The 17,337-nt window shown below is 39.7% G+C and overlaps 1 protein-coding gene across 1 annotated transcript in view; it reads left to right on the top strand.

Annotated features, from left to right (window-relative positions):
- MYO5A (myosin VA (heavy chain 12, myoxin)) overlaps positions 1–16,567 on the top strand; it is a 142,935-nt gene extending 126,368 nt beyond the window's left edge. The window contains exons 37-42 of the mRNA XM_010836839.1: positions 2,390–2,479; positions 4,047–4,197; positions 5,361–5,643; positions 6,900–7,074; positions 9,896–9,976; positions 10,259–16,567. Of these exons, the coding sequence (XP_010835141.1) occupies positions 2,390–2,479; positions 4,047–4,197; positions 5,361–5,643; positions 6,900–7,074; positions 9,896–9,976; positions 10,259–10,411 (933 nt within the window). The 3' untranslated portion in view covers positions 10,412–16,567. The remainder of the gene's footprint in view (positions 1–2,389; positions 2,480–4,046; positions 4,198–5,360; positions 5,644–6,899; positions 7,075–9,895; positions 9,977–10,258) is intronic.
- The last annotated feature ends 770 nt before the right edge of the window (positions 16,568–17,337 follow it).

Below are 17,337 nucleotides of genomic sequence, written 5' to 3'. Positions count from 1 at the left end.
CTGCAGTGATTTTGGAGCCCAAAAAAATAAAGTCTGACACTGTTTCCACTGTTTCCCCATCTGTTTGCCATGAAGTGATGGGACCAGATGCCATGATCTTAGTTTTCTGAATGTTGAGCTTTAAGCCAACTGTTTCACTCTCCACTTTCACTTTCATCAAGAGGCTTTTGAGTTCCTCTTCACTTTCTGCCATAAGGGTGGTGTCATCTGCATATCTGAGGTTATTGATATTTCTCCCGGCAATCTTGATTCCAGCTTGTGCTTCTTCCAGCCCAGCATTTCTCATGATGTACTCTGCATATAAGTTAAATAAGCAGGGTGACAATATACAGCCTTGGTGGACTCCTTTTCCTATTTGGAACCAGTGCGTTGTTCCATGTCCAGTTCTAACTGTTGTTTCCTGACCTGCATTCAGGTTTCTCAAGAGGCAGGTCAGGTGGTCTGGTATTCCCATCTCTTTCAGAATTTTCCACAGTTTATTGTGATCCACACAGTCAAAGGATTAGACATGATCTAAGTTGCCAGTTATGGCCACATTTTAGTCTTAACTGATACCTTCCATTATAGGAAATATTCATTATGTAATGTGTCTGTGTGCTTTCTTTGAAAACAGGGCTCAGATTGAACAATAATCAAAATTAACTCAGTATACTTACATTTAGTTGTGAAGTAAACTAAGTTTCTTCATAGAAATAGTCTGCTTTAAGGTCTGTCTTAGAACTAAATTAAAAATACTTAGTGAAGTTCATATATATAGGGAATATGATGCTATAGTTAAAATAGGTGTTAAAAACATTTAGTAATACCTAGCCCATTCATATAAAAAGCTGTCTGATAAAATATTTAAAATTCTCTTCTGACTTTTCTTCCCATTATTCTCCAGCTCACCCCATAATTTTCCTTGTTACCTGAAATGCCTGGTTTCATGTGAGCAGCAACACATAGATACTAATCAGAGAGGAAACACTTGGAAAAGACAGCGAAGTTACATAATAGAACAGAAAGCCCTACATAACTCAGTAATCACTGAGTCACGTTGCATAATCATCCTTTTGACAACCTAGAAAAACAGTGAACGTTATTCTTAGTTTTAACCATTTTTCAGTGCACAGTTCTGTGGCATTAAGTGCGTTCATATTGTTGTATAACTGTCACCATCATCATCTCCAGAACTTTTTCATCTTCCCCAACTGAAACTCTGCACCCATTAAACACTCTCCCCAGCCCCTGGTCATAACTTTTGATGCCAGTTCTCAGTCCCCACTGCACAGATACTCTATGCAGTTACATTCTGCAGTGCTTACTAAAGTGTGGAGTTTCTAAATATTTTAACATTCAAAAATTGATGAATGTCTTCTGAATGGAGCTCATGTAATTTTTGGTATATTGATGGTATATTGCATTTATTAAACTATGAATTTTACTACTTCTGAAGTTAATGCCTATGAAGACAGCAAAACCAAATCATGAAGTTTTCTCCCTCTCATCTTAATTATAAGAAGAAATTTATCTAATTTGACTAATTATTGTACCAGATTGTTTAAAGATTTAAAATGAGTAGCTACTTGGGACTTCCCTGGTGGTTAAGACTTCCACTTTCCAATGGTTAAGAGTTCGTCTTCCAATGCAGAGGGTGTGGGTTTGATCCCTGGTCAGGGACCAAAGATCCCACATGCCTTGTAGTAGAAAAACCAAAACATAAAATAGAAACAATATTGTAATGAATTCAATAAAGACTTCAGAAAAAAGTAAAATAATTTAAAAAATGTAAAAAGCGTAGATTCTTGATCATAGCACTCTTTTGGAACATCCTTTCTTTAAACTGAAGTACATTTGTCTCGTGTCCTGTTTTGATTTAGAGATGTTGTTTGACATGTGGCCCAGTACTGATGAAAAGCCAGTCTGTCCAGTGCTCTGCACAGGACTCCCTCCATCCCATGTCTGATTCGCTCCTCAGAAATTGTATCTTATTCACTGACAAGATTTTTAACCTAATCTGGGTTTTAGTGCTTCACAATGTTTGTGATTCTCTTTTGTACCTTTAGTCCTTTCTTATTCCCTTCAGTAACCCCCAGGGAAGTAAGTTTGGGTAAGCTAGACTTGGTGAATTGTTTTCTACCTAAAGGGACTACTAAGCTAATATCAATGTAATGAATGGGCATCCCTTTCTAATGGCAAGAAAACAGATCCAAGCAAGGTAACAGCTAATGAAGTCAGTGGTTGAATTCTATAGCAGCTGCAACATGAGGCTTTACAACTGTAAAGTGATTGATTTTTTAATTGTTGTTAATGGTAAGTGAAGGAAACGGGTCTTCTGGTATCTAATCAGTTTTTTCAGGCTTTTATTCCCATAAGGAAAAAACTAATTTAGGCTTATTCTCTCTCTTAGAAAAGAGGTGATGATTTTGAAACCGTCTCCTTTTGGCTTTCTAACACATGCCGATTTTTGCACTGTTTAAAGCAGTACAGTGGAGAAGAGGTGAGAAAACCTTGATTACAAAACAGCATGCTATACTTTATCCGAACTTTTTAAGGAAAAAATTTAAAGCACAAAATGTTTAGTCATTTGTTAATTTAGAAACCTGAATTCAGAAGTGGCTTAACAGTTTATAGCTCTATTTGACATTCATTATTTATGAAACTGACTTGGGAAGTGGCATAGTTTCTTCGCTCTGCGAGTTTGTATTATGAGAAAGCACAGCAAAAATAAAATGAGCATTGGTCATTGAATAGTTATCGCACTGAAACTTTTTGTTAAGACGTGAAAATGGGATTTTCAAGGATTGATATATGGAGCTGTTTAAAGAAATGAATCCATTATAGCTTTCTATAATACATTAAAAATGATCATGTTAAAAGATATCTCAATATTTTTCCAAAAATATGTTTTGCTTTTGCTTATAGTGATGTGTTCATCAGTTAGTTGATAGACTTCCTATTTCAAAACTACATATATATAATTATTATTTGTTAATGGCTACATAGTATATATGAGACAGCACTCACTTATATTATGTTGTTTAATTCTTACTTCTCTTTGAGGTTGTAATTCTAACCCAGTTTTACAGATGAGGAAACTAAGGCTCAAAGCAGTTCATCACTTTGCCCACATCCTCTCAGCCATAAGGAGCTGAGCTAGGATTTTGGGTCTGCCCACCTTCAAGAGCTTGTGCCCATAAATGCTGCCCTTCATGCCTCCCCATCCTTTGCTGTCAGGACAGGCAGAGAAGCTGAGCAGTGGCCACTTTCTGAGCACTCACAGGCTTGGAGCAGAAGAATGTCCTGGCAAATGATGGCAAATACAGTATGAATAAGATATGGCCCCTGAGCAGGCGGGACAGACAGACCAGAATCCCCCCGAGGGCCTGTTAAGTCCCCAGTTCTAGACCAGGTTGTCAAGTAAGTTGTAGAGAGGCAGATGCTTGAGTGTGGCCAGAATCCGTCAAGTAGGCAAAAGTACCTGCCTATACAGTTGGCTTTCCGTGTTACCACATACCATCAAAAGATTCCGTTCTAAGCTTGGACTGAGAAGCCTGTATGAATACCATAAAATATAATAAAGGAAGATTTTTTATTTATTCACCAGTCTCTGTAGAAATGACCAATTATAAGAAAATTATGTATGTCCTTCAGGTACAGAATTTATAAGTAAGACTCTATTTAATGAACTGAAGTTAAGAGATTGGTATTTTACATAATTCAGTGTTTGGCAGTAAACCAGCTGTTTCATAAGTGAAAACACTCATTAATTTTTTTTTCAAATTGAGTTCCCCTATCTTGTTTCATTGACATTGCTGGTGGAAAGGCTTAAATGCTAGACTGCCAAGTTTAGATATTATTCAAATGCTAGTAAGAAGTGGAAGCAGGGATGTGATAGAAACAAACACACAGAATTTGGGAAGGATTATCCTGGCACTTATGTGGAGGTTGGATGGGAACTCTTAGGAGAAAAGTAAAAAAGAGCATGAGGATGTTGATCAAATGAGAGAGTTAAACAGGAGACATTTTATTTCATGAATGTCATTAACTCTGCATTATGGCTCTAGGGCTTTATGAAACACAACACCTCTCGCCAGAATGAACACTGCCTCACCAATTTTGACTTGGCTGAGTACCGGCAGGTGCTCAGTGACTTGGCAATTCAGATCTACCAGCAGCTCGTGAGGGTGTTAGAGAACATCCTTCAGCCAATGATCGGTAAGTCCAGGGCATTGCTGACGTCCAAGTCTGTCTTGTGGCACATGTGTCAGAGCATGTATTCATGTGGAGAAGGTAAAATAGTAAGACTCAGTCTCAAAATTAGCTGAGGAATCTCAGAACTGTAGCCATGACTAACTGGGGTACAGCAAAATCCCTGCTTCTGCATGATGGAAATGGCAGGATCTATTAATAGTTTCCCTCTCTAATGTGTAATGCCTCTCTCTTAAGATTGGGTTATGCTTTATATCCAGCAACATATCTCAGACCTTGTCCAGTTTTCTAAAACAAAAATACTTGAAACTTTCATCGAGGGCATTACTGCAGAGAACTTCCTAGGGACCCAACTAAAACTAAAGAGACTGAGAAGGGTTTGCAGATTACCTGATAGGCTATAGTAACAGGGCTGGAAAGCTACTATGGCAACAAGAACAGGGCTCAGACACTCCATGCTGAGTTGTTCATCTCATGGCCCCTGTAGAATCATTAAAAGCAATTTGGTTTAAAGTTGCAGTTTCTCATTGGATGAGCAACTGATCAGCGTGTGTGTCTATGTATATGAGATTCCATGTACCTTTCTTTATATGTGTGCACTCACTCTGGGTATGCATGTACGTATCATGCCTCCTATATTCCTTTGGAAAGTGTAGCAGGTGTGAAATTGGAATTAGAGGGCATGTAAAACTTGCAGGCTGCTGATTTTGTGCGAAGCTGTTGAGGGAAGCTCAGGGCAAGGAAGGGCCCAGCTCTTCAGCCCCATGTGACTGCCCACTCCCAAGACCACTGCCTGGTCTCCTGCTTTTCTTACTGCTTGATTTGTTTGCTTCTGAGGCTCTATACTACTGGAGAATACTTATCTTCTCCCTAATTGCCTCTCTCTTAAAAACCTCTCTCTCAAAAATCCTCCCAAGAAACTTTACACATGTGCTATTAAGACTACTGTTTCATATTTTAGAAAATATGCCATTAAAATTTCATGGTAAATTTTTGCATTTAAGGATAATTCTTTCATTGTTTAAAATCCAGATGCCCTTTTATTTGTAGTTCCTTTTCCTTCTATTTTGATGCTCAAATCATTTTCCTAAATTGTGTGTGTGTGTGTGTGTGCGCATGTGCGTGTGTTTCCATCAGAATCTTCTCTGACGTATGAACTTCTCCTTTAGTCTCCGGAATGCTGGAGCATGAAACCATTCAGGGTGTCTCTGGGGTGAAGCCCACAGGGCTAAGAAAGCGAACCTCCAGCATCGCTGACGAGGGTACCTACACACTGGACTCCATCCTGCGACAGCTCAACTCCTTCCACTCGGTCATGTGTCAGCACGGCATGGACCCCGAATTGATCAAGCAGGTGGTCAAGCAGATGTTCTACATTGTGGGGGCCGTCACCCTGAACAACCTCCTTTTGCGGAAGGACATGTGCTCCTGGAGTAAAGGCATGCAGATCAGGTGAGCGAACTCCAACGCCTGTCAGGGCCTTCTCAGGCTGCCTAACTGTGTGCTGGGGCACACGTGAGGCCCGGGCACCTGGCGTCTGAAGCCCCCAGGTGGGCAGTAAGGGCAGACCGGGCATGGAGCTGTTCCTCCTGCCTGACTGACCTTCCTCCACTGTCATTCGTGGTCGCTCCCAGCAGGCCTTCAGCCACTGCTTGCTGGAACCCGGCTGCATGTAAAGTTAACTCATATGAGGGAATAAATCTTTTACTGATGTTTGAAGTATGCCCCTCTCAGTTTTAAGAAACGCTGCACTCAGTTTTGTCCAATTGCTCCTCAGCATTACCTTATTAACATAACAGAATTATTTTTTTGGCAAATAATTTATTTTAAAACAGCTGGAAAATTCACCAAGAGAGGGGGAAAGTATTTCTCCTATAAAAGTCTATAGTTACTCAATCTTAGAAAATTTGACCTTCTTTCCAAATTTTCCATTCTGACTCATATCCACTGTAGACAGCAGTTAGAAGGTAATGCCTTCCACTCAAGTCATTGAATTTATTTCTCTGCATGCTCTGTTTATACCCACAAAGCCCCTCTTGGCCTGATTACTAAGTCCTGACTGTGGCTGCATTTATCTGACTCCTATTTTGCAAACCACTGTCACCTGATTGGCCACCTCTTAAAACCTCAGCATCTGTGTAGTTTCTGTGTCTCTCCTCATATTTTCTGTCTGCCTCTTCCTATGCCCCCACTGGCCCTTCTTCCCTACATCCCTAAACTTCCTCAGGCCACTACCTCATCATCCAGGCTCTTCCCTGAAAAGGGTCAGAGCACAGGCTCTAGGTGGGGATCTCACTGTATCCACTAGCTTGGAGTTTGACGTAAGGAACAGAGAGCAATTAGAGGATTATTAGTTCTCTCCTCTCAAGTTGTAAAAAGCTGGAAGGTGTTTTCTGCTCTGCTGTTTAATAAGGACACAGCCATACTATGTGTTCTATTTTTTTTTTAAGCACATCTTATTTTATAACTTGCATTATGGCTACATTTCTGTTTTCCATTAAAGAGAATTATAGTCTCTAGAATAATACTCACTCATATAATTATGATTATAAACCTGATTATTTATAGTGATAAATTTTTAAGCACAGCTAATGGTTTAAAAAACAGAATTCAACTGAAATTCCTAACAAAGCCATACACAGAAAAATTAACACATTTATGATAACATTCGGTAAATTTGCATCCCCCTCAACCCTTTTTTGACATAGGTACAATGTCAGTCAACTAGAAGAATGGCTGCGTGACAAGAATTTGATGAACAGTGGGGCTAAGGAAACCCTGGAGCCTCTCATTCAGGCTGCTCAGCTTTTGCAAGTGAAAAAGAAAACAGATGATGACGCGGAAGCCATTTGTTCCATGTGCAATGCTTTAACTACTGCCCAGGTAAGGCAGCTTTCCCTATTATAAACTTCATCAAGGGTAACATTCAGGGAAGTCACCAAGGCTTCTAGCTATTGTTCTTGTCTCTGAGCTAACTTCACCTGTGTCAGCGATGATATGTATCAATACTGTAGATCTTGAAGACAGGAGATTTTACCACAAAGTATATTTCAGTACTAGTCACACTCATGCACATTCAACATTCAGTAAATATTTATCCATTCTCTACACTCTTCTGTGTAACGTTCCAGCCACTCAGATAAAACCAGGAACAAGACAAAGTTTCTGTTTTTATGGGGTATACATTCTATACATCCTATGGAGCTTGAACTCCAAAGAGTCTTGTATATTAGTTGATAATTGAATGATTCTTTAGACTTATCTATTTAAGACAGATAATTCTTTTTTTAATTGAAATGTAGTTGATGTATAATATGATGTTAGTCTCAGGTATACTACTCAGTGGTTTGACATTTGCATACATTATGAAATGATAACCATGATAAGTCTAGCAACCATATGTCCCCATATAAGATTATTACAATATTATAAACCATATTCCTTATATTGTAGATTATATCCTCATGCTTTATTTACTTTATAACTAGAGGTTTGTACCTCTTAATCCCTTCACCTATTTTGAATGCCTCCTGTCCCTCCCCTCTGGCAACCAACTGTTTTTTCTCAGTATCACTTAAGTTGTCCCAGAGGTCTCTTAAAACCATCCTTATTTCTTTTCATTCGTTTTTCTATAAAGTTTCAGTGATTTGATTTACACTACTGTCTTCCATCTCACATCCACTCACTTGTATCATTTAGTCTACTGTTGATGCCTTCCAGTGTCTTTTTTTATTTCAGTTATTGTATTATTCAGCTTTTTCTGGTTCTGTGTATTTTATAACTCTTTGTGAGTTCATCCCTACTTCCCCTGAGTACAGTGAGCATCTTTATGATCATAACCTTATACTCTTTATCAGGTAGATTGCTCATCTCCACTTCATTTAGTACTTCTGAGGTTATGTCTCATTCCTTTGGTTAAAACATATTCCTGTCTTCTCATTTTTCCCCATTTTTTTTTTCTATGCATTAAGTCAGCTGGTTACATTTCCCAGTCTTAAAGAAGTGGCCTTATATAGGAAACATCCTGTGGGGCTCAGAAGCACGCTGCCCTCTGGTCGCCAGAGCTCTGTGCCCAGGAGTACCCCCTATGTGGGTTGTATAGGCCCTTCTGTTGTGACAGGGCCACAGTAGTTCTACTGTGGGCTCCCTAGTGGGCAGGGTTGGCCCCTGGCCTGGTTGGCTGCCCCACCCTGCTTCCTTTGGTTTCTGCTGCCCCATGTTTTGGTGGGACCAGCTCCTAGCACAGCTGGCCATAGGGCTAGGGAAACCCAGGGCTGGTGCTAGGCCCTTGGTAGGTAGTTAAGCCCTGAGCACTAATAAGCTAGTGGGAAGACTCCAAATGTTGCTGAGGATCAGTAATTAATCATTCAGGGAAAGTCTTGAGTTTAAGGCAGTAAAAAGATGGGAAGGGCCTTGGAGGACAGTGGCCACAGCATGAGGCAAGGCACAGGCATAAACATGCCCACTTTTCTTTTGCCGAGTTATTTTTGTGCTGACTTTTGGATTTTTTTAAATGTTCATCACTTATCTCAAAACATAGAAATCTTACATAGGTTACACATAGAATATATATAGAAAGTAATTAGCTGAATACTCAGGATACTGATAACTATTGTTACTTTGAGAGAATGAGAGCATGAAAGTGGGAGTACTTTTACTTTGCATGATTTTTCAAATTTATATTCCTTCTTAAAATGTACAGATATATATTCAGAGTTCAGTTCAGTCGCTTAGTCATGTCCGACTTTTTGCAACCCCATGAATCGCAGCACACCAGGCCTCCCTGTCCATCACCAACTCTCGGAGTTCACTCAGACTCACGTCCATCGAGTGAGTGATGCCACCCAGCCATCTCATCCTCTGTCGTCCCCTTCTCCTCCTGCCCCCAATCCCTCCCAGCATCAGAGTCTTTTCCAATGAGTCAACTCTTCGCATGAGGTGGCCAAAGTATTGGAGTTTCAGCCTTAGCATCATTCCTTCCAAAGAAATCCCAGGACTGATCTCCTTCAGAATGGACTGGTTGGATCTCCTTGCAGTCCAAGGGACTCTCAAGAGTCTTCTCCAACACCACAGTTCAAAAGCATCAATTCTTCGGCGCTCAGCCTTCTTCACAGTCCAACTCTCACATCCATACATGACCACAGGAAAAACCATAGCCTTGACTAGACAGATCTTTGTTGGCAAAGTAATGTCTCTGCTTTTGAATATGCTATCTAAGTTGGTCTTAACTTTCCTTCCAAGGAGTAAGCGTCTTTTAATTTCATGGCTGCAATCACCATTTGCAGTGATTTTGGAGCCCCCAAAAATAAAGTCTGACACTGTTTCCACTGTTTCCCCATCCATTTCCCATGAAGTGATGGGACCGGATGCCATGATCTTCGTTTTCTGAATGTTGAGCTTTAAGCCAACTTTTTCACTCCACTTTCACTTTCATCAAGAGGCTTTTGAGTTCCTCTTCACTTTCTGCCATAAGGGTGGTGTCATCTGCATATCTGAGGTTATTAATACACTCTTATTGTAAAAATTTAAATAATAAAGGTAAATGTGCCTTCAGAACAGCTCCCTCTCCCATCTTGTCCTAACCAAGCCCTGAGTAGAATTGAAAGCAATAGGCAAAGATCCTTTTCGTTTTCCTGATTAGAGGTACCTGGAATGTATGTATTTGATAATATGCTAAAAATGTTGATCATTTTATTTCCCCCAGATTGTCAAAGTGTTGAATTTGTATACACCAGTTAATGAGTTTGAAGAAAGAGTTTCTGTGTCATTTATTCGTACTATACAGGTAAGATCTCCCAAGCTTCCTTTTGCTTCAGTTTACCAACACAGTCATTTGGATGGAAATTTTATAATTTATTGAAGGATAATGCAGTTTTTATTATATTATTGTATCATTTTCATAGTGCATTAATTTTTTGATAATATCTTATTGCAGAAATGAAGTGATTTTAAAACAAATATAAACATTTGTCATTCCTTGAGGGGTTTTGGTAGAATTTTGTCTAAAAAAAAATAAGTTTATAGATTCAAAGAACTGATGTTCTGGTTTTTTTTTTTATTTTCTCAGATGCGTTTACGAGACAGGAAAGACTCTCCTCAACTTCTCATGGATGCAAAACACATCTTTCCTGTCACCTTTCCTTTTAACCCCTCTTCCCTTGCGCTAGAAACCATCCAGATTCCAGCTAGCCTGGGCCTGGGATTCATATCACGGGTCTGAAAGTGATGTCAAGGCAAATATTGACAATACATTTCTTGCCTGAAATAAGAACCCATTATTTCAAGTGAGCTACTGAAAACACATTTTAAAAGATAGTACTTATTATCTCCCAAATAAGGGATTATTGACTAGAACTGCCCCTACAATACTTTTCATCATCTTGGAAAGCAAGATAGGTTCCTTTGTGCCGTGTTACCTTCATGACAACACTTGTCCTTGGTCAGTTAGGTGTCTGCCATTGACATGCAGGTGAATGATGGAAGAAAAGAAAAACATGTATCTTCAGGTGCCAGCATTTATTTTAAATCCTTATCACTGCATCTAAATTATATAAAAAACCTGAATTCCAGATATGAATATGAGCTGTTGTTAAGAAGGCGCCATCAAGGAACCTCCTGTGTGCTAACTGGAAGAACTGAAAGAAAAATCACCGAGTACATATCATACCAGCTTAGGAATTATGTTGATAATGTCAAACTGGAACAAATAAACTGACATTATGTAAAGTAACTGGATAAGTAGCTCCCTTCTATGTGTCCCTATGATGTAGAAATATTAAGAGAATGTTGGTTTGCTTAGAGCATGGAAGTCCATTTGTACTGCAGTTTACTGAGCATTTTAAATTGCTGCTACATACTATGTTCTTTAAAATGTAAGTGATATTCATATTAGGCACTACAACAAGAAGCTTCTCTTTTATCGACTCTGTTTACAGTCCAATCAGATTAGTTTTAACTGGATTACACGCACATATCTACAGATTCACCCGCACAAGTAGCAGACACTGGGAAGTCATGTAGTAATATGACACAACGTTTGACATTTAGGGATAGGACTAGGCAAAGTGGTTATTGTTGATGTCATTTATTCAGGATGTGTTATATTGATGTGCTCATTAACTTTCCCTGGGTGATATCACATCAGGATACAGTGTTCTGTGAAGTGACTTATTTTTAGTTACCAGATCTGATTCCTGCAGTGCATATTTTCAACCCTGACAGGTTTTCTTTCTTCTTAATTTATTAAGAATTAATCTCAGTATCTAGAGAGGATTGTCAGAATATTCATGATTCAGGTCTTGAAATCTTGATTCTTTTATAAATTATGCAAAAGAAAGTATATAATAAATAATTGATTCCACTTTTTAGGCTTTGCAACTTCTATAAATGTTCTCAGTACCACTAGATATTTTAAAGAGCATCATATTAGAAATACTTTGACCTATATAAAAATATAAGGAGATTGCTGAATTTTACAGAGGACTTGGTTTAATAAGACCCAGATTCTATAAGTTTTCATTCTGACATTCTAAGTAAACATATTCTCCATTTGTCCCACAAATCTTAAACAATAAATGTTTCAGATTGTGCAAAAGCAAATTCTTAGCTTTCACTAGAAACTCTGGTTCGGAATTACAATCATAGATTTGTATAAATTAACTGTTAGATGATCTATTAAATATGTGCAATATTATTAATGGAAGTAAAACATTTTCAAATCAGTGATAAAGATTGTTATTAAAAGATAAATACTGTCTGTTAACTTGTTTGAGCCTCAAATTCCTCATTTATACAGTAAGAGTGTTAGACAGCCAGTTTCTAAGCTCCCTTCCACTTCTGAAGTTCTCTCCCCGGCGTGCTTGGACCACAGAGAAGTGAGCTGCAGGTATTCGGTAAGGTTAGCCTAGTGTTTGGAGCACGTTAATTTTGAGGGATTAATAAAATGTAAAATCATAGGTTTATGAAGCTATAATTTTCCTTAAATGAATATGATTTATATTCATGCTTTTAGAAATTTAGTTCAGGTAATTTTTATTAAATTGTGTACTGCTGTATTCAGATTGGATACATTTATTCATTTGCAAAATCAAGCAAAAATGTTACTTTGGACTCTCAATTTTCCCTGGTTGTCAATGTGGTTTTCAATAACTTGTGAAACCACCTACTTAGTACTGAATGTGTCAGAGTCTAAGAACATAGATGGGACTTGGGTGGGAGAGATGTCCCCTCAAATGCCACTGTGATTGTAGGCTCCCCTACTGAAACCCGGAAATCCTCCGAGGCCCTTTCCCAGGTTAGTCCTGCGTAGCATGTTCCACGCACACCCTGAGTCATGTCGGGTCTTCAGGCTCACACTCTAGCTTCCACTGCCACTGCAGCCCTTGTCTTTCCCACAGACAGCTTGTATCCTGAGGCATGTCTACTCTGGGCCTTTCTCTCTCGTATCTCCCATCTTTCTGCTACAAAGAGCCTCTATTCCACACCCAAGCCACAGGCTCTCCTGTTCAGGGATGGCCACACAAATATTATGCTATTTTAGGGCTCCAGCTTCCTCCAGGGTCTATCCAGAACCCCAGATGGGGATCTGAATTAATTTCTCTTAGTGGCCTGAAGATCTTTAGTCACAACAGAAATACCTTACAACCACAGAACTCCAAATCTTGGTAAGTCATTCTGTGTCCTAGTTTCTTGGAGATGCAACAATATTCTGCTGACTGTGGGTATCATTGGCCTCTCTGAGGGCTTCTCACCTTTCCCTCTGTCCATTCACACTTTATTACCCAGCCTCAAACAAACCTCTGCCAGCCTCCACACCATCCATCCACTCACTTATCCATTCATTCTTTCCCTTCCTTCAGCCATGTCAGGTATCCCCTCAACTGTCTACTCACCTACTCTGACTATGCTGAAGGCTGTGGTGGAGTCAGTCTTCAGCTGTTCCACCGACCTGCCTTCAGGCCAGTTTTTACATGAGTTCTCACTGTTTTCACTTCTCTGCAGTACTTAGCATTACCACTAATACGCTTGTTCATAATTCCAACATGACATACTATAGGAACTCAAAGAAAGAGTTCTCTGAGAAAACAATTCACTGTCTCAATAGCCACTTCTCAATAGTCTCTTCCCCACTCACCTTACATGGAGACTGAGCTCACACCTTGGAAAGCAAACCTGAAAACTTAGAAGCAGTTTCCCTTCTTGTACCTTCTCTCAGGTTAAGGTTTTGCTCTGCCTGAGAGAAACTATAATGAAGGGGAAAGATGAGCATGGAGTAAAATCCATGACGTGTAGCTTCATGGTTCCTTCCGAAGTTGTGAGAATTCCCCGTGCACCTGACATTTCTTTCCTCAATTGCAAAAGTACCAAAATATGTATTCCAAAGCCAACTGAGAGGAGATTTGGGGATTTGGGTCAGTTTGTCTCATTTGCTTTATTTCATTCATTTCAATGGATAATTGAAAGTTGCCTCTTTCTGCATAAGTGATGATTCTGTATAATATAGATCAAAGCTTTTAGTAACACAGTTTAATTTGATTAGAATTTCAGTAGAGTAATGGTTGTGAGAAATGTCTTCCCTGGTAACCCTAGGTGAAGGCGCACCTGGCACCATCCTGACATGCCCTCATATTCTCTCTTTCTCTCTCTCTTTCTCTTCCACACATACACAGTCTTCAGTAACTTCAACTGTTTCACATAAAACACAGGAAAAATGTCACACTTGAAGGTGGCCCTTCAGTTCTCCTAGTGAAAGGGCGTGTAGCAACAGTACCTTGTGCCTGGCCATCTTTACTCCAGCTCACGTGCTCTGGTACCTCATTGTGTCCTCACAGCAGCCCTGGAAGGCGGGAGGGTCGCTACTGCCATCCTTGTGTGTGTGAAAACTTGAGACCGAGATAAGGCCAGTGACTTGCCTGACTAAGGTTGCCTAGGTTGCCCAAGCTGTGCCATCATTCCACACTCAGCAGTGGCGGTGAGAGCACCTGTGGGGCAGAGACTTGAAAAAGTCCCCAGGTTCCGTTTTGTTCCTCCTGGTGCCCGTGGGCTGCCCTGGCCCAGCACAAGGTACTCTTTTTCTCTATCAGCGTTGAATAAACGCTGAGCACCAAGTTCTTGGTGCTGATCACATGGGGTGCCTTGTGCTATCCTTCTTGTCATAGTCACCAACTATAACTGGGCTTCCCTTGTGGCCCAGCTTGTAAAGAATCTGCCTGCAATGCGGGAGACCTGGTTTGGGAAGATCCCCTGCATAAGGGAAAGACTACCCACTCCAGTATTCTGGCCTGGAAGATTCCATGGACTGTATAGTCCATGGGGTCGCAAAGAGTCGGACACGATTGAGTGACTTTCACTTTCACCAACTATAACTAGGTTTGGCTTTTGTAATAGATCAGTACCCCACCCCCACCCTGGGAGGGTGCAGGACTCTGTTTTAGTCATTATTTAGTAGCAGGCTGTCCCAGCCTGACAGGAAATGGAGAGAGCCTCCCAACAGTTAAGAAGAAGGTCACTGTCAACACACAGCCCTCAAAGTCACTACGAGAGCCACCAGGTAAGCTAGCTGAGCAGCCTGGAGAGAACCTGTGGGCGCAGGCCAAGTTCCTGGGTCCCTTCTGAGGGCTGTGTACCAGGCAGGCCATACACAAGTCTTTGTGTGTTTGAACATGGCAGTGTGTGCATGCTGCCAGTGTTGGCTTTGGCGCCAAGAGGTTAGGGAGGCACTGTGTATGCATAAGGGCATTGATTTCTTCTCAGGCTGTGCTGTGAGGGCCACCTTAACCCCTGCTCCCTTCCTTCCTAGAGCTGCCTTAAGTTCTCTGGAACTCCTCTGTAAGGGGAAGTCTTGCCTGGAAAGGTATCTTGCCCTGTTTCTCAAGGTGTGAGGGTGTGGGTGGGCGTGGCCTCCTTTCTTCCTTCCCAGTCTGCATGACCCTCCCCTCCTGTTCCTTCTTCCTTTGCTGTCATTTCCAAATGGGTATTGGAACTCTGAGGCAGCAACAACCTCAGAGCCAATGAAATGTAATCTTAGAGAGTGTTTCCTGACTTTGGGGGGCTCTGTGTTACAAGTAAGCAAATGAACATATGAAAGAAATATAGAGATAATTTAGATTCTTGGTAATTCTTAAATGGCTTGTTTCCCACTGAACTGACATTTTCTTAGGCTAAAGGGTATAAATGTAAAACCTTTCATGGACATTCATTAAAATTTTTTTTAAGAACACTTTACCCATATCAAAACTGGAGTGAAAATAGGAAACAGTGCTATAATTCTAATTCATTGTATTATCCTAAATTAAGTCAAACTGAGATTACAATGGATGTCTCAATAGATCAGAAACTGGAAAGCACTATGTAAAATATTTGCCAAAATACATTTTATACATTTTTTATTTTATAATTTGGTCTAGTTAAAATGCTCATTAGCTCAATTTAATGGGTGTTACTAGATTCATTAAGATGTCTAAATATGAATATCATTTCCTTAGTATTGTAATGTTGCTTGAAATATTTGACAGAAAACATTTCTTTTTAGAAAAATGATTTTTGAATTGAAGTTTGTATGTACAATTCAATGCTTAGTAGGTCAGTATACATTTTCATGACATTTTTCAGAGTCAATAGTTTTAAATATCTTATTGTTATTATATGTTATAAAAACTTAGCCTACATTTCAGGGTCTCTACAACACTTGAGCCATTTAATTTTTCCAACATATGCTGAATTTTTCCTTCAAATGTGGATATATGTGTTATAATCTATGATCCTAATTGTGAATTTTTGTGGAACCCAGGAGTTATGTTGATTTTCTTGTGTCCTTGGAGAATTTAAGTTGCTCTAACAGTGTTGCATAGAAATGAACTTATGACATTTAATATTATTTTAATTACTAACTTCAATTGTCAACTTACTGTGAAATGGATATGTCTTTTAACTACCATGGCATTGAACATTGCAGTTTTTCTTTTTCCTTGTTGGATCTGGAAAAGGAATTCTACTTTGACCTACATGGAAAAACATGATCTAGTTAATCTTTGAAAAGTTCTTAAGTGAAATATTCCTCCATGAAAAAGGAAGCAAAAGTACTGAGAAGTGAAAGGCATTATCAAACAATACTAGTTTTAAACTAAACCCACCCCAGCATATGTCACATGAAATTTTAAAAAATAAGTTAATAATGCACCTCATGTCAACAAAAGCCTTTGAAACATGGGTTTTCACTAGATACCACCTAGTGCTAAGATGAAAACCAAAACAATATCAGATAGACATTTATGCTCTAAATTTGTAGTTGTCTGGTGTTGTACTTAGTAAATGTGTGTCAATGCTGTATTCTCCTAGCTATTAAAGAAAATTGTTCAAATAAAGATATGGATGTAAAGGATTTTTGTTAGTGTCGTAAATAAACCCACATCACATACACCAACATAGATCACATTTGGGGCCATGAAACACACCTTTAAAATTTAAAAGCCTAACACTAAAAATCAATGACAGAAAGACAGCTGGAAAATCCCCAAATAATTGGAGATTAAACCACTTCACTTTCACTTCTCACTTTCATGCATTGGAGAAGGAAATGGCAACCCACTCCAGTGTTCTTGCCTGGAGAATCCCAGGGACGGGGACGCCTGGTGGGCTGCCATCTATGGGGTCGCACAGAGTCGGACACGACTGAAGCGACTTAGCAGTAGCAGCAGCAAATAACACATGGATCAAAGAAGAAATCTCTAGAGAAACTTTTAAATATTTTGAACTAAATATAAGTGAAAATACAAGTTAAAAATGAATCGATATACAAGAACAGAAACAGACTCATAGACAAAGAAAACAAACTTCAAAAAAAGAAAAATCTCTGTTTCAGTTCAGTTCAGTCGCTCAGTCATGTCCAACTCTTTGTGACCCCATGAACTGCAGCATGCCAGGCCTCCCTGTCCATCACCAACTCCCGGAGTTCACTCAAACTCATGTCCATTGAGTTGGTCATGCCATCCAACCATCTCATCCTCTGTCGTCCCCTTCTCCTCCTGCCCTCAATCTTCCCAGCATCAGGGTCTTTTCAGATGAGTCAGGTCTTTGCATGAGGTGGCCAAAGTATTGGAGTTTCAGCCTCAGCATCAGTCCTTCCAATGAACATCCAGGACTGATCTA

The sequence above is a fragment of the Bison bison genome, unplaced genomic scaffold (assembly GCF_000754665.1).
Source record: "Bison bison bison isolate TAMUID 2011002044 unplaced genomic scaffold, Bison_UMD1.0 scf7180017864066, whole genome shotgun sequence".
NCBI classification, from domain to species: domain Eukaryota; kingdom Metazoa; phylum Chordata; class Mammalia; order Artiodactyla; family Bovidae; genus Bison; species Bison bison.
This window is presented reverse-complemented; position numbering and strand designations above follow the sequence as displayed.